At 38.0% G+C, this 19,123-nt stretch overlaps 1 protein-coding gene across 3 annotated transcripts in view; it reads right to left on the bottom strand.

The window, feature by feature from the left end:
* The window catches only part of LOC145978439 (uncharacterized), a 50,877-nt gene that overhangs the window by 10,521 nt on the left and 21,233 nt on the right, over positions 1–19,123 (bottom strand). For all 3 annotated transcript variants that reach the window (XM_083111080.1, XM_083111081.1, XM_083111082.1), the window contains exon 4: positions 4,632–4,705. In XM_083111080.1, coding sequence (XP_082967206.1) covers positions 4,632–4,705 — 74 coding nt within the window. The remainder of the gene's footprint in view (positions 1–4,631; positions 4,706–19,123) is intronic.

The following is a 19,123-nucleotide window of genomic DNA, read 5'->3' as shown; positions in this document are numbered from 1 at the left end:
CACAGGCTTCCAACTGTCCTGTTCCTCAAGCACCTCGAACCTTTTCAGAAAGTCGGCTAGCTGCCGTACAGTTTGAGGAGAATTAGCTAGACTCAGACTGCGAGCTCTATATGGAAGCTGGGAGATGATTAAATTCACAATCTCAGGTTCTATGTAACGGGCAGACAGATTGCGGTAGGCTGAGTAAATAGACCAGGCATATTCCTCCATGCTCATACCGGACTGCTTTAAGTATCGGCGAGATCTCACTGCTGTCAGCTGCCTCTCTTTGGCTTCTTCTGAAGCATATTGTTTGCGAAAACGACGGCAGAAATCAGAATAGGACTTGAACTCTAACTGGTTTGCTCGAAACCAATGCTCAGCCTGGCCCTTGAAAAGCCGAGGAATAATTTCCAATCGGTATTCGTATGGAATCTGCATTAAATCAAAATTGATATTAAGTTCTTTTAAGTATTGCTCAGCATTCTGGGCTTCCAGGTCTCCCTTGAACTTCGACAAGGAATTAAGGTCTGCCATCCTTGGAGTTCCAGTCATTGCTGATCGCTGAGTTCTTGGCGGCGACTCATCTGGCCCGCTCCTTGAATTTCCATGCCTTCGTGTTCGCTTCCTGATTTTTGCTTGATACTGAGAGTCAGAGCTGGTGCTGGAAGAGGAGGAACTGCGATCTTTCTTCCTTTCTAGACGTTTCCTCTTTGTCCTTTCTTCATAAAGACTGTGCCGGGCCCTGCGAGATTCACGCTCTCTGTAACCTCTGTCATCGCCCGAAAGACTAAACATAGGTGGAACAGCAGACGCCACTTCATTAGCTCTTGAATCAGCAGTAACTCGTGGGCGACAGACTTGTTTGTCTTCTCTAGTTCTCTCTCCACCGGCTCTGTCCATCGCTTCATTTAGTTCAATGTTCATGGTTGGCAACGCTGCACTCTCAGCAACTGCAGACGGATGACCAGCTGTTCGAGATCCAGTTTCTGTTTCCGTTTGGCGGGTAACGTGCATGGTCTCTAACTGATTCGTAAGTTGTTCTACTTGAGTTTTTATTTCCTCAACGTCCTTGCTTCTTTGAGACACAACTACTGAAATCTGACTAATATTTTCTTGGACCTCAGCCCGGAACTGTATTTTGTCAGTCTCGGCCTCGGCCAACATCTGTTCTATTGTCAGCTGTTTTTCGATAATCCTATTGCACTCTCCAGTGAATCTCGAGTTAATATCCTCCACATCTGTGCGAACATTTTCCGTGGCTTTATTTACATCGGCTGCCAAGCTGCGCCGGAAGTCATCAAAGTCTATCTCTCTAGCCTGCCGGATTTCTTCAGAGAATCGAGCCCTAGTTTCCTCGTTCTCAGACTTCAGTTGTTGAATCTCACAGGCCATCTCGCCAATTTCAGCTCTTAATACTTTTATAGATTCATCGTGCTGCTTACCGATATCATCCTTTAGCAACGCACATTGTCTGAGGATATCTTCCTTTAATATGTCAGATTGTCTACAGATATCAGCCTTCAGTGCTTCAGACTGTTTACACATATCAGCCTGCAATGTTTCAGACTGTTTGCAGATATCGGCTTTCAAGCTGGTAATGGAATCAGCTTGCTGTTTAATATCAGCTTTCAGTGCTTCAGACTGTTTACACATATCAGCCTGCAATGTTTCAGACTGTTTGCAGATATCGGCTTTCAAGCTGGTAATGGAATCAGCTTGCTGTTTAATATCAGCTTTCAGTGCTTCAGACTGTTTACACATATCAGCCTGCAATGTTTCAGACTGTTTGCAGATATCGGCTTTCAAGCTGGTAATGGAATCAGCTTGCTGTTTAATATCAGCTTTCAGTGCTTCAGACTGTTTACTAATATCATTGCTAATTCCTTCAATCATTGCTTTTAATGCTTTGAACATATTTAATGGATCAGATGAACTATCCGTAGACAATAATTCACAATCTTTACAAACCAAATCGGTAGACTCGTGGCTTTCAGTTCGAATATCTAGGCCACAACATTCAAAATGTAGAAGCTTTGTACATTTCTTGCACACAAATGTGGTTTTATCTTTATCAATGTCCCGACAACAATCGGGAACATTAAGTCCTGAACTCGAAGTGAGATTTTTATTTGCGCTACGCAAATGCTTCTTGTCCATATCGAAACAAAATAACTCTGTGCTTTTCAATAAATATGAAAGTTCAGTGCTCTTGCACAATTAATCTCAACTTTAAACAATTGTCTTGCCCTTGTACACTACAAAATCGAGCCAACACGTTGAGCTGCCACTTGATACGTTCTATTCAATCAGACGTACGCGTCGTATTATTATACTATTAATATTAACTTAATAATACTCAGCGTTGAACGATGAGACTCGGTGAAGTACACAGACTCCTCTCAGGTACAGGGGTAGTGTTAGGCAAAGACAATATTCACAGCACAGAGAAATAAAACCACATTACTGCAGTATGTATAAACTGAAAGGTTTTATTCTTTATTTATTGTAATTATAGTGCAAATATACTTGAGACGAAGGCGAGGATTTCGCTTTGTCGATGAATTGACTCAACTAAAACGCATAAACTCAATGCGTGGCTATCGGCAAGCCTATGATCACATAGACCTAGCTTGCGCCCCGAACTACCACACCAAGAGATATGCAATGATAACTGAGCCAATATTTGCTCTTTAGCCTTTTATTTCCAAATTAATCTTTAGGCTAGCTTTATTATTTAACGTAGAATGGTTGCAGTATTGTGCATATCATCAATGTATGGCTATCGGCGTACCTATGTTCACATAGGCCTAGCTTGCGCCCCGAACTACCATACCAGGATGTATGCACAACACCGAGGAGTTCTTTTTAAGTTAAAAAGCTTCGACGATCCGTGGCGAAAGTGTGATGATTATTACGCGATATCCTCGCTTTTATACTATTTTCGAGAACACAGATTAAAGTACAGATGAATCATTCACTATCTACAAAAGGATACTATCAACAAAACTGACATCTATACATCTTTAGAAATACAAATTCGTATAGTGCACTCTCGCAAACATGAAGGTACATTAAACTACTCATAACAGAGCACAAAATACAACAAACATTAAACAAAAGATATGCATTACTAATAAGGCGCAATATTACATAGAATAACAAGGAAATTACGCTTTCTTTCACAAAATAAATATATTAGTGACATATTTTCTACTGGTGACGTCACATAAAAATATGGATCATATCATCGTCACTGGACCTACAGTTTAGTGGGATCTGAACCATACCTTCACCGAGTGTAGAACCCGGGAACTCTTGATTAGAAGGCGACGATTTTACCACTACGTCACCGGGGAGTCCCTTCATAACTGAACAAAACGTCCCTGTTTGTTGTTATTGAAATATTGCTTTGGAAATTACTTTTTTATGTTTATATTGGAAATTATTATTTGTTTCTGCTGGCATGTACTTGTTTTTTTATATTTGAAATTATTTATTTTATGTTGGATATTATTAATTATATTTATAATAAAAAATATGTACGTCCATGCACGTGTCGCTTGGACTGCGCCGTTTTATCAATACCATGCAACGTGACGCCTGATTTTGTTGTTAGCTCATGCCTGGTGAATGCTTGCTTGTAGACTGAAGAGGCTTGTGTCGCTTGTCACTTCGGTGTGAAATCTCCCTTAGGAAGCTTTGTGGAGTTATGTGGTCTAAATATTTAAGTACACATTCGTTGTGCACCCTCTTGAGCCGTTTGGTAAACTCGCTGTTGAAAGCTGTAAGTCGTATCGCAGTAATCTATGTGCACTCGACGAGTGCTTTTTGAGCTCCTGCGGAAAAATGTTTTTTTTTTTTTTAAGCGAAATAGCAAATTGTAAAACGCGGTGCGACTTTTTTCAAATGGCGTTAATGTGGCCATTGAAATTGAGATTGTGGTCTAACAATACTGCCGGCCAGATCTTGCCTTAACAGCATGTAAAAATGGGTCAGGTTTTTCGTCAAGCAGGATACCAGGAAGCAAGGCTGTTGCGGAAATGGACTGAGGTTTTCTTTCCTCCCCGATGGCGCAGTGGTAGCGTCGTCGCCTTGTAATCAAGGGGTCCCGGTGGAGGCACATAATGGTTCGGATTCCACTTTAAACTGTAGGTCCTGTCCCGATTAGCCTTACTGTGCACAAAGTGGACTTAAAACATCAACTCAAACCAAACCTACATTTACGGCGTAGTCTGCTTACCTGTGACCACTGAAGACGTTCGTAATATCAGAATTTACACTTGAGATAGCGACATTCTTTCTCGTTTCGGGAAGTGTGTCTGTGGATATATCTAAAATTCGATCTTACATGAGAACATGCGACAAATTGGCACAAACAAGTTAGTGTACGTTGGAATTAATGATTGACTGATTGAATGATGTGGTTGTTCTGCCACTTTTGGCTAATTGAAACTATGAGGATGAATGATGATATGTAAGAACACTCAGTCAGCATGTCCGGGACGGGACTCGAACCCAGGACTCCTGGCGTCGTAGCGCTGTAATAACCACTCGGCCACGGAGGTGGGCATGAATTGGAATTAAATCGAATAAATTATCGCATATATATATATTAATACTGTACATATGTAAGTATACGATATACTCACCCAACTCACTCCAATTATTAAAATTATAGACATGACGATGTTTACACTGCAAGCGATTTCAGACACAAGCATTCCTGGAAAAAGACAAATACATACATTATTGTAATGAACTTCGAGGGTAACAATGCTAATAGTAGAGACACGATTATTTGACAATAACAGCAGTTAATTAAGCATTATCGAGCGACAGGAGATAACAACGAAATGCATTTTGTTTCTTGGAAGTAATTTTAAAATTTACATAATAATGCCTTTATAATTTTCTGTTACAACTATTGATGCATACGCCTTTTTCATATGTAAATAAATAAATTGGAATTGTCGGCAGATTTTTAATTGAATTGAATATAAATTGCCTTTATTTTCTAGATTTAGGTTTAACTTTTGTGTTTGTATGATCAAATCCCTCTTATGACGTATTGTGTACGAATTTGAATTTCAGTTTAAGACAATTTTACGCACATATAGGCTAATCGGGACTGGACCTATAGTTTCGGACCAACCTCCATGTGCCTCCACCCGGAATCGAACCCGGGACCCCTTGATTACAATGCGATGATCTTACCACTACGCCATATTGTGTACGACTGGAGTGGTAATGGTAAAGGTAGAAAGGTAAAGTTCCCCGTGCATATTGCACCATATCATGAAGGCACATATAGGGGCTGTGGCGGTAGGGCCCTCTCGATTTTGGAGGTTATGTGATCAGCACGACGCTCCGGCCGCCTTTGCCCCCAGGCTCCAGGTACCAATTTATTTTAAGCTAGGTGAACCTCAGAGCCGCTTTATGTGGCGATAAGGCAGGAAATTTTCCGACCTTAGATTATCCGTCCCGAGAATCGAACCCGGGTCTCCCGTTTGGCAGTCAGACGCCATACCGACTTTTTTTTTAAAGGTATACCCATAAGTGGTAGTATCCCCCGTTTTTAACCGTTTTCTTAATTTTCTCTATATTATGTATTCTCATTGGGGCTAACATACATCCATGCCTGAACGGGGATTCGAACCCGGGACCCCTGGCATTGTAGCGCGCTGTGCTAACCATTCCACCACGGAGGTCGACACCGACTACACTCGTATTGGAGTGGTAAGAGAACTTTCAATTGAGGAAAGCGAAGAAGATGAAATTAAATGAGTGTGTATGGGGTCAGGGATCACAAAGAAAGTAGTTCCGACTAAATCGGAACCATAGAACAGATTTTTCCACAAAGGGACAAGCAAGGTATTTTTCCATGGGGCATATTACCCAGATTCTAGTGCATTCCCCTAAAAAAAAAACACCACTTGCATTTGAAATTATCGCATTCCTGCGTCCCCATTACATAATAATTAATGTAAATTACTATGACTGAAATCAAAATATACGTGTGAAATACTGTATATACTTTTAGGTTGATCTTAGTTTTCGAAAAGGGGGGGGGGTCATCCTTGACCCCTTTCCAGACGTTCCATGCCCCTATATGATTATACTTTCACCTAGAAATTTAATGGAGAGGTATCTTATCGCTGTTATTTAACAATATTACCAAGGTATACTCTGAAAGGAAATGGCGCAACCACATGGGGGAAGGGGGGCATTGCCTTTTGCCTTTCCCCAACCTTAGACGGAAATCAATTTTAGGGGAGGGGGCAAACATTGAAGTAAAAGGAAGCAAGACTAGCAGAATCTACGAGGAGCAGGACAAAAGGATACTCAAGTCAAGTTCAGAGCCGTAGCTAGGAAGCGGCGGGAGTTGGCCCTGGGCGCCAAACAATTTGATTGAGAAAAATTGTAAAAGAGAATGCCATGGCGTTCCATGAATTGTTTCAAAATCAATACTGTTTTCAACTTGCAAAAATTTGGATCGAAAAGTTTTCTTTCTCGCATCAGTAGTAGGAAAATATATATTATTGGCGCGATAAAGTATGAACCCCCCCCCCCCCAAGCAGATTTGCCCACACTTAAAACTAGCTCAACATGCCCATATGAGCTTTTTGCTCAAGTGTGGAACCCTGTCTAATCCAAGATTTTTGTAAAAATGCCCTCAAAAATTTTCTGAGAAAGTATGACCCCCCTCAGATTGATTTGCCTACACTTACAAAAGGCACTTCTGTGAGATTGTTGTCCATAAATTTGTTAAAAATATGCTCCTCTTGATATTTTTTTTGGCCACACTTAAAACTAGGCCAAGATACACCCACATACACCCACCCACATACACACCCACACACACACCCACCCCCCCCCACACACACACATATTGACCTTGACCTTGACCTTGACCCTGATGTTGACGTTGACGTTGACGTTGACGTTGATGTTGACGTTTATGTTGACGTTGACGTTGACGTTGACCCCGACGTTGACGTTGACGTTGACGTTGATGTTGACCTTGACCTTGACCCTGACCTTGACCTTGACCACACCCACCCACATACATACCTACACCCACCTACACCCAGCCACATACACACCTACACCCACCCACACCCACCCAGATGTTTTCAATGCGGTCCGTGCTTAGGCTATATAAAAGATTTTGCATTGCATATCAGCCAGTATTGTGAGAGCTGTTGAAGAGAAAAGTTGTGTTGTTGCAGTGCTGCTCATATTTTTTAAACACAAAAATATTGCAGATTTGTATAAATTGAATTACAAATCTATTTGATTTAATATACAGAATTTTGACAACCTGTCATAGGTTTATTAAGTATAGAGTTTTGATTTGAACCCCAAGAAATTTTATATAAATACCAAAGCCAAAAATATTAACACACATATACACATACACATACACATACACACACACATACACATATACACACACACACATACACACATACACATACACACACACACAAATCACACTGCTGAACCCAACTGATATTTTTTATTAAGTATAGAGTTTTGATTTGAACCCCAAGAAATTTTATATAAATACCAAAGCCAAAAATATTAACACACATACACACATACACATATACACACACACAAATCACACTGCTGAACCCAACTGATATTTTTTATTAAGCATAGAATTTTGATTTGAATCCCAAGAAATTGTATATAATAAACAACAACAAAAATGCCAAGTCAAAAATATTGTAATCAATGCAATAAAAATATATCCAGCCCCAATTGGGCTAAGCACCAAAAGATTTGTAATCCAGACAAATACAGAACTCCCACAAAAATATGCCCCAAATGCCATAGAAAATATAGCATGGAATATTTCACATATAAACATATGGGTACTTGTTCTGCACAGTCATCAACATTGCCCCCACAACCATCTACATCTGGTCTGAAAAGGAAGCATGAAGCACCTGTTAATGCTGGACCGGCAAAGCAGCCACGCTATGCACCCATCCATAGCAGTTTTAATGCCCAACTTAGGGATTACCGGTTTGTATCAGAGCCAAGATGTGGTATTAATAATTTTTTGAACAGTATAAATTCTGATGTGCAGGCAATTCTAAATGCACAAAATGGCTCTTATAAGCTGTCCCTCAAATTGTTTACACAATATAAGAAGCCAAATGGCACAAAATTTACACAGCCCCACATAACAGAAACTGTACCTGTATATTCAAATGCAAATTCAGACAAAATAATAAGCAGTTTGATAGATCAATTGAATATTAAACACTCTGAATTTGCTGGAAAAGAGTCTGGATGGAGCCTATGCGGATCTCCACACAAGTTATATGTTAATATTTCTGAATTCAGCCATTACAAGGATCTACATATCTGCCATTACCTGCCAATATTAAAAACAAAAGAGCCGTGGTTAATATTGAAAATAATGATGATAAATGCTTTTTGTGGTGTATTTTAGCTGCTTTGTATCCAGTTTTAAGGGATCCAGAAAGAATAAGTTATTATAAACAGCATGAACATGATTTTGATGAAGCAATGGAGGGTTTAGAATATCCAATGTCTATTCAGAATATTGATAAATTTGAAAAAAAAAGCCAGGAATATCAATGATAAACAATTATCTATTAATGTATTTATTTGTTCCACTGGCCGTGGCAATTGCTTGATAGAACCTCTCAGAATCAGTATATTTGTTGATGATTCTGCTATTCCGATTGATTTGCTCTTAATTGAAGAGGATGGTACATATCATTACACTCTGATACATAATCTTGAAGCTTTAGTCAGAACACAACTAGACAAATCCAATACAATATTCAAGTTGTGTAGAAGATGTTTAAGTGTATTTGATGGCAGGAAAATGGTGAATGGGGTTCGGGAAGTAAATGCAGAAATTGCCAAAAACAAGTTAATTGAACATTTAAAATACTGTGGCAACTATAAACCTGTTCATATGGTGATGCCTAATCCAAGTGAAAATGCAAAATTCAAAAAGTTTGAAGCCTTGTTGGAACACCCAGCATATATTGTCTGTGATTTTGAATCAAATCTCAAACCTCTTGCATTCCCCACCTTATCAATAACAAATGCTGATAACAAAGTGAAAATCACCAGTGTAGAATTGGAGGATTTTACAGATCCCAATACATTAGAAACAGCCTATGCTGAAGATGATGGCTCTCTGGAATTTAAAATACAAATAGGGGACAAATTATATTTAGAAAATCCTGCAGTATCAGCTGCTGAACACCCCATAGTTGCAATATTCTTGTTTACATATTATGTCTAGAAAAATTATTGTTGATGAATTACACAGACAGGCCAGACATAATTTTAAGAGACTGCCAGTAGTCACAAAGGGCATAGATGATTTATGGCAGAGCGACTTGATTGAAATGGCAAGTGGACAGCTGAAAAACTTAGACAAAATCAACAAGGGCTACAAGTATCTACTCACTGTAATAGACACATTTTCAAAATTTGCCTGGGCTGTGCCACTCAAATCCAAGACTGGAACATGTGTTACAGAAGCCATCAGAACAATCATCAATCAGAGTGGAAGATCACCGCGCTATTTGCAAACAGATAATGGCAAAGAATTTTATAATTCAGTGTTTCAACAATTTATTAAAAGCCAGGCAATACAACATTATTCGAGTTACAGTGACCTCAAGGCCTCAATTGTAGAGAGATTCAACAGAACCTTAAAAAATCTTATGTATAAACAATTTACACTTCAAGGTAATTATAAATGGATTAATATTCTTCCAGAACTTCTACATAAATATAACAACTCGGTCCATTCCACAATCAACATGAAACCCTCTGAAGTAACTTCATCTGATGAGCAAAAATTGATCAGCACTGTTTATTATCCTAGATATCAGCCAACAATAAGAAAGGCCAAATACAGGGTGGGTGATCAAGTAAGAATCAGCAAATATAAGCACTTATTCAAAAGAGGCTTTACAAGAAACTGGAGCACTGAATTATTTACAGTGGTTCAAGTTAAACCTGGGACCCTTAACACATATATAATAAAAGATCACCGAGGAGAAATTCTCAAAGGCAGGTTTTATGAAGAAGAGCTCAGCAAAACTAAACAGCCTGACACATATCTCATAGAAAAAATCATCCGCAGAAAAGGCAACAAGTTATTTGTCAAATGGCTAGGACTTCCAGAACACAGCTGGATCGATGCAAACAAAATAATAATATGAGCACCTGGGATGTTATAAAGAGGCTGCCAGAACCTGAACAGCAGAATAAGAGAAATAGCAAATTGCTACCTGATAATATTAGGTGTCTTATTGTTGGGCCATCTGCTTGTGGTAAAACTACACTAATGGTTGATAATTTTTTATTGGCACCCAACTGGTTAGACTGGAAAAACAGGCACTTGTATATCTTCTCTAAGAGCTTGGAACAATTAAAATATCAGCAGCTGATGAAGCTATATGATGGATTGGATATTGCCACTTTTGAACCAGATGTTAAGCCACTCCATGAATGTCTCGATAATTCTGTTGTTGTGTTTGATGATATTATATTGGATAATCAAAACAAGGTTAGAAATTTTTTTACACAGGGCCGGCACAAAAATATTGATTGCTTCTACCTGGCACAGACTTTTTCTAAAATTCCGAAGCAGCTGATCCGAGACAACAGCAATTTTATATGTGTGTTTCATCAGGATCATACCAACCTCAAACACATACATGATGAATATGTAGGTGGGGACTTGAGCTACAATGATTTTTCTAAGTTTTGCAGCAGGTGCTGGAACCAGGACAGTTATGGGTTTGTCACAATTGATATGACAAGAACACCTAATACTGGCAAATACAGAAATAAAATCAACAATTTTCTAGACATTGAAACATAAATAAATAACCATGAAAAGGCCAATTATTGATGATCTTAAATTAAGAGATTATCTTGTAAAAAGATTTAAGGGATGGAAATCAGAGAACCGAGGAATTTATGAAAAACACAAACAAACAGAACAGCCTATAATTGATGCTATTAGTGAATTAGGTAAGAATATCAAAACTGTTACAGAGCAAAATCAAAATTTGATCACAGAGCTTGTACCTGTAGCTGCTAGGAACATATTAGATTATCCATTCACACCACTTTCCAGTATTCATACATCTAATCCTGTTGGTCCTAGAAGAATTGAAGCTACTCAGGATCCTATTGAATTGGGTCTTCTTGCTCAAAAATATTTAACCACACCTAAAGACAATAAAGATGAGGTTTTTGGCTTATATGCTGACACAGAGCGTGATGGTAGCATCATACATAGAATTGGCAATTTCAGAGTAACATTTATGGGAGATGATCTGATTGTATATTCAGAATCTCATCTTGGAGAAAAAGGTGCTTTTGTTAAGTACCCCGGAACACCTGGATTGTGGGAACTGATGACTAGGAAGAGGCCTGGTAGCTATATAGAGATCAAGATTATGAATATTACAAAGAAATATTAATAAAATCAGATGCTCCATACCAGAACAATGATCCCACACAAAAAAGAGTCAAGTCTAGCAGTGGGGCAAAATACAATAATTTAATCAAGCCCATATGGTCACAAATTAAGACTGGTAGTGGAATCAAATAATACAACACCCTGCCTAAAGAATTTGTGTGGGTTGATGATGTCAGGAAACTTGTAGATAGGTTATTGGTGATAGCTGGGGAGGAAAATGCTGGCAACCACAATTTTTACAATGAAAAGGTTGGAATTATGGACATGATAAGCACAAAATTGTCTAATTTTATAGTGAATGACACTAAGGAGATTGGATATCTTATAAAAATTATTAATACTCTACCCCCCAAATTTTGGAATATTTTTGAGGGTCGGGGCCTTGTTAATGATATTTTAAACAAGCTGCCATTTGAACTACACATTCCAGGCTATCAGTATTGTGGTCCAGGCACAAAATTGGACCATAGATTAAACAGAGGTGATCCTGGTGTTAATCCCCTAGATGCTGCTTGTAGAGACCATGACATAGCATACAACACACATTCTGATCTTGACAAGAGACATGTTGCAGACAAGAAATTAGAAGAGGCTGCATTTGGTAGATTTGTAAGCAAAGATGCTTCTTTAAGTGAAAAAATAGCAGCATTGGGAACCACCATAGCTATGAACACCAAACAAAAATTGGGGTGGGGATTGTGAATATGTATATAATAAACCTACAATGAAGGCCAAGGGTGTTATGTATCAAATACCTTATGCAGGTCTTAAATCTCTTAAAACTATTGACAGCCTTTTGACCAAAAAGCAGCGCAAGAAAAAAATTCTTGTCTTGCAAAGGGACATGGTATGAAATTGTTGCTTAGTACCCCCCAATTAAAAAAATTACAGCAATCAAGAAAAAAATTACATGTGGGGGGATTTATATTTACCATCCCTGCCATTTTAGCTGCTCTCGGGGCTGTGGGGAGCTTGGCCGGGGGATCAGCTGCCATAGCAAAAACAGTAATAGATGCCAAGAAAAATAGGGCAGAATTAGATGAGCAGAGGCGCCATAACCTGGCCATTGAGAAACAAGGCAAAGGTGTTAAGAGAGCCATGAATAAGTTTAAAAAAAACAAGAGCCGCTTACAAACCAAGATATTGAAGCTTTAATCAAGCCACTGGGCATCAAACATTTTAGAGGTGTGTACATGTCTGATTCTTTACCGGAACAACCACTCAACAAAGAGTGTGGCATTGTTAATTTGGATAAGTACAAAAATCAGGGCACTCACTGGATCTGTTATCTTAAATATTTAAAAAATGAGGCATTTGTGTTTGATTCATTTGGAGGTGTTCCACCTGAAAATTTAATAAAATATCTAAATTCAGCTAATCTTTATTACAATAATGCCCGTGTTCAAAACTTCAAAGATGTTAATTGCGGACATTTGTGTTTATCTGTTCTTAGATATATGTCTCAAATAAATAAACCATCAATTGAAGATTTTCAAAAAGCCTTGTGGTATCTGAAACATCATGGGGGTATTCCATCTCACCAGCCAAAATTAAATATTGAAACTCAAATTGCATGATGACATAGTATATCCCAAAACAATAGCTCTCAGAGCATTTTATGGCATGTACTTGATCCCTAATATTACACACCACAACAACACAATTGCAGTTGGTGATGAAAAAATTGTCATCACTCCAGGGCAATATAATCTATCCACTCTAAATGCTCAATTACCCAGAGGTGTAGTGTTAAGTCAAAATTCTGTCACTCACAGAGTAGAGATTGTATCTGCTACAGAAACAGTGAATCTGGGTACTATAGGAGAGCTGTTAGGCTTTGAGAACAACACAAAACTTGAAGCAGGCATCAAACACACTGCTATGAATATACCTAAATTCTTAGCCATAGAAACTCTGAATATTCACTGTAATGTGGCAGAGGGTATGATCACCAAATCAAATGGCATAGGCACTCACAAACAAACTGGCATTATTGCAACATTCAAACCTAATTCTGAATTTATGGAGCCAATCATCTACAATCCATCCCCAACATTATATTTTCCTGTGTGCCATAATAGAATAGATTATATTGAATTGATGGTCACTAATGAAAAAGAAGAATTAGTTGATTTTGCTGGAGCCACAACAACTGCTATCATAGAAATTAATATTTAAATAAAAATACATACAAGAAAAAAAATGGAAAATATTGAGAGTTATGAGCTACAATCATTCCCTCCAAACAGGAGGACATTTGCAAATTTAAATCAACCCAACACAGAGATTGAGGTTGATCTTGATGTAGGGGATGGCTTTATACACCCCACAGAGCAGATCTATACATCAAATTTGATGTTGTAAAGCTCGATGGTACAGATTATCCGGCAAATTCAAATATAAGATTGGTAGATAATTTTGTGCCGCATCTATTCTCTGAAATTGAGATCAGAAAGCATGGTGTTGTTATAAACAGAGTAGATTATCCCGGCATTACCTCCACAGCTTTGGCCACACTAAAATTATCCAAAACCGAGGCTTCTTACTACAAAATAGGTGGATTTGAGGCTGGTGATAAGATATTATCTAAGAACCACACTGTACTGTTCCCCATGCGCCTGTTGCCAGGATTCTTCTCAGATTATAAAGATATTATGTGGAAGGGTGGTTTAAGAATCACATTTAGAAGAGCTGCCAATGATAATAATGCTTTGATGAGGTACAGCACATTAAACCCTACAGGGGAAGCTCTGCCTAATACCCTACCAGATGCAGGCAAATGCATTATTCAGACTATGGAGCTAAGAATCCCTGTTGTTGAATATGAGGCCAGTTATGCTCTTAAATACAAAGCTGATATAATAAAAAATCCACAAATTCCTCTACAATTTTATACATATCAGTGTGTACAGAAGCCCGCATCTGGTACTTATTATGAGTTTGATGCTACAAATTCATTCTCCAGTATACAATATGACATGCCTGATTTTGTGGTGGTATTGTTTCAGACTGGAAGACACAATAATCAGGAAAAAAATTCAAGTAAATTTGATAGCTGCAACATCAAGAACATATATCTTAAAAATGGCAGAAATGAGGTATTTCCTAGAGAAAATTATAATTTAAACATGTCCAAGGATGATTTCCTCAAATTATATGAAGCATTTACAGCATACAAAAGAGTCACTACAGGCAATACTGACATGTATTACACACCAGATGAATTCAAAGCACAGAGACCCATGTTTGTAATTAACACTTCAAAAAGGAAACAAGTTGTGGTTAATGACAGGACAAACATTAAAATTATCTGTGAATTCCATGAGGCATTACCTGATGACACCATATGTAGTGTTATTCTCATAGGTGAAAAATCATATGTTTATGATGTAAGAAATGAGAGAGTCACAGAGCAATTCTAGAGGGTCTCTGCATATTACATTGTTTTAATATTGGATAAACAAATTGAACCTGGTATCCAATTGAACTTAAACCAGAAGTAAATATGTGTGTGTGTGGGTGGGTGTGGGTGTGTGTGTATGTATGTGTATATATGTGTGTGGGTGGGTGTATCTTGGCCTAGTTTTAAGTGTGGCCAAAAAAAATATCAAGAGGGGCATATTTTTAACAAATTTATGGACAACAATCTCACAGAAGTGCCTTTTATAAGTGTAGGCAAATCAATCTGAGGGGGTCATACTTTCTCAGGAAAATTTTGAGGGCATTTTTACAAAAATCTTGGATTAGACAGAGTTCCACACTTGAGCAAAAAGCTCATATGGGCATGTTGAGCTTGTTTTAAGTGTAGGCAAATCTGCTTGAGGGGGGTTCATACTTTATCGCGCTTATAATACAGTCAATACAACTACTCGCATCGCTCTCAATTTCTTTTCTCCAATGCATTGTAAATGACCACAGAGAAGTAAGAGCGACTAAGTACTTAAGACAGTTGCTGCTATAACAGTTTGGTTTGGAGGAAAAGGAGCGCTCACATTTCAGAGACAATTTATATAATTTTTGCTGTTGGTTTGTTATGGGGCGAATGAATAGATTATGTATTGTATTTAAATAATATGTTTATATATATATATACATATATATATATATATATCACAGTGAGATAAAATGAGGTTTTTCTTTCCCGACTGAATTTTCAATGCTTTTGCCCCCTCCCCTCCCAATCAGAGGATCTGCGCACGCCTATGATCGGGACGCCTGGTAGCCTTCAGTATGTGTTCCCACAAAAAAAGGAAAGCAGAAGTGGCAACTGTGGATTTGTGCTGCGCGGTTGCACACATTGAGGGTAAAATTATACTGTTCCTAGATCGCAGTCAGCGTCAAGACGAGACTTTAAACAGCTTAATATTAGGAACAAAAGTTGTTCACCTTGATGTCCCCAATTTCCTCTGAAAGTTTGTCGATGTTGAAGAACGACGCACATTGTATAGAGCATTATGTTGAAAAATATTCGCGCTCAATTGCCGGTTTACTTCAAGACAACGTAGAACACGTCCCTCCCATAAAATAAACCGAATGAGACTAGGTACTTGTCGAAACTGAGGACACTCGTTTCTTTCTTCGTGATTGTAGGTTGCCCTTGCACTCCTTTTTTTTCTGAACTTCTGTTTTATTTATGAAGCAACTCGCCACAACTCTTCTCGAGCGAACCCTTGCACTTCAGACTGGAGGGTAAATTAACTTTCATCAAATGAACCCAAGCGAAAGGCAGGAATGAATGGCTTCAAAGCAGACAGCCAGTCCTAAGGATTCGCAATTCATCCACCACAACAGGAAAGGATGTTTTCCTTCGAGTTAAGCATGAAAACCAAGAGAAAAGGGTGACGTAATCATGGACGTATGAAGGGAGGGCGAGAGGCCAAGGGGAAAATTGCACACTTAATTTAGCTTAAAGCAGAAGTGTCAAGGGGCACAACCTACATGCAGAATGAACTACTAGACTACGTCCATAAACCTTCATACTGAGAATCAGTGTCAATAAGATAGAGGGTGGATCTTGCTGTTTAAAATGTTAGTGCTTTTCCCCTTCTTTTAACATGTCTATTATTTCTTTCAGAAAATATAAGGCAATTTGAGAGATATAAATCTCATTAATTTGAATTTTTAATTATTCCGTATAAACAATATACATTTGTATTTGTAGCGGTCATTAAAGTTCGCTTTTACATTGAAAGACAAAAAATAATTAAATACCCAATTTCTATAACTTGATTGCATATGATTCATCTGTATCTTGTTCACCTCGATATTTTCGTTTGAAGTTATTCTTGTGAATATGACGCATTTAATTATTGTAACTGTAACTGAATAATATGTACTAATAATAATAACTACAATTTTTATATGGAGGGAAGTATGAGATATTCCTAAAAATAACCACAAAGTGATTTTTCTTTGTGCTTGTAAAACCTTGTGTTAAAAACCGAAAAGTCACAATTGCAGACATTTTAAAGATACTTGACATATTTACAGTTACTGAACCGAAGGACTGGAATATATTTATTGCATTTAAAATTTTTGAAAAATGGAAAAATGCAAACATGGAAAGAAAATCAATAGTGAACACATTGGCTTGTGTTCTTGTTTATTTGATAGGATATTTCAATCACTTGATTGTTCTACATAACTGCAACAAATCAATAATTTATCCAGAGCTCATAATGACCAGTAAACCAGCGTTTCACTGTAGATCGCAACTTCTACTTGTGATTTCTTTTTAGAATGGGCATAGGCTAATGCACTTTTTTAGAATTGGCTAAAAAATAAGAAGCTTTCTCTCAATTATACAACGTGATGGACAATAGCGAAGAAAAGGTAGGACTTTTTTTTAGTGACGCCAATCATAATTGAGTTCGGCCTAGGCCTACTCCATTGATTTATATGATCTACGTTGGTCGTTAAGTGCTGTCACCTATCGGCCACGATTTAAATCATGCCGTGGTTTTTGTTGGTAAATGCGTGGTAAGACTGCAGAATATGGGATGCTTAGGAGGAACGTGGTTCATAATTTTTTGGTAATGCTTTGTAGTTAGTAATCGGGGAAAAGTAAGTTTGAAGGTGCGGAAATTTTTTTTTCTTTAAAAAGAGAACTAGATATACGTATCCAGGTTGGACGCTCTTGGAAGGAAAAGTGACATGGTGACGCACATTCCTGCACAGATCTAGTGAAAGCAAAAAATGCCTACATTGTTAGGTAGCTAGGTTTAGGTCTCTTAGCCTGAATAATAATTAAAAAAGGTAAAGGTAAAGTGCTCCCCTGTGCATAGCACCACGCCATGAAGGCGTATAGTAGGGGTGTGGGGGTAACGCTCCACACTTTCTTGATCCGGTCGTGAGTGGGGGTGATGTGATCAGCATCACACCCCTGACCGCCTTTACCCCCCAGGGTTTCCCCCAGGTACCCATGTTATTCGACGCTGGGTGGGCGCCGGGGCCGCTTCCATCGATAGAAAAGTTCCCGGATTTGAACCGGCTGGGGATCGAACCCGGGACCTTTAGCATGGTAGTCAGACGCGTTGTATTTATGCTAATGAAACCTAACCTAACCTTGTAGGCATTCCTCGTCGAAATAATGAAAGAAACTGTGCGTAAACAATATGGATGCGAATGAATATAGAGAAATGCATTGCTTTTAGTAGCAGGAAAAACATTTTTTACGCGCAATAATATAATAGTAATCAGAAAAGTAACACCGGAAAATGGAAGTAGAAGGTATGTGCTTTCAGGGGATATAAATTTTGTTCGTCTATTTAGAGGAAAAAAGCAGCCCATGTTCTGCAGTGAGACCAAATGCGTTATTTATTTATTATTTGTACAAAAGTTCAAATGCTTTCAACCAATCAATTCATTTTAATGGGCTAAGACACGTTAACAATGAAGTTTAACGGCTTACATAGACACGATTATGGAGAAGTTGTTCATGTATTATAATTTGTCGGTTACAATTTCTGAAACGCATGGTTAGCAACTTTTTTATATTTTATTAACAGCAATAACGTTTTTTTTTGTTTGCTGTAACTCGAGTGGATTTAACGGTTAGTTTTATGTTTGTTTTTTTCTAAACATTTAAGTGACAATGGGAATTGGAAAATGAAGTTAAATATAGAACACCCTTGCTGTTTGTATGCTCTGGACGTTTAAGACTTTGTCAGAGTTCTTGGGTATAGGTGTAGCATGTCTCTACATTTAATCACGGCAGTATGTATCCACATTCTCGACATACGAAAATCGGTAGGATAGGTTAGGTTAGGAAAGGAGTGTTAACATTTTCATCATTCTTCTAAAAGTCCCGATTGAGTCAGTTTTCTGATTTGCAGTGTTCACTGAACGCTCCTAACCTAACCTAACCTACGTGAAAGTAAAATAAAGAAAACATACAAAAATGAAGAACTTCCTACCTATTCAAATGTGGAGAAATACTACACTTATTGTCTTTCTTCTTCTTCCAATGTGGAGACATACTACACCTATACGGAGTTCTTGTTAGTTATCGAGATATCTTGAAAGACTTCATAATATTCAAATTTTGAAATTGTGTTTTAAAACATGGATTGGGGTGCCTTGAAAGACAGTAGGTTATGTCCCTATGCAAATTATTCTGTCTGTTATTCGAGACTGGATCCG

Source organism: Lepisma saccharinum, chromosome 24, assembly GCF_977018435.1.
Source record: "Lepisma saccharinum chromosome 24, izLepSacc3.1, whole genome shotgun sequence".
NCBI classification, from domain to species: domain Eukaryota; kingdom Metazoa; phylum Arthropoda; class Insecta; order Zygentoma; family Lepismatidae; genus Lepisma; species Lepisma saccharinum.
Note: the sequence above shows the minus strand (reverse complement) of the source record. Positions and strands in the feature narration are given on the sequence as shown.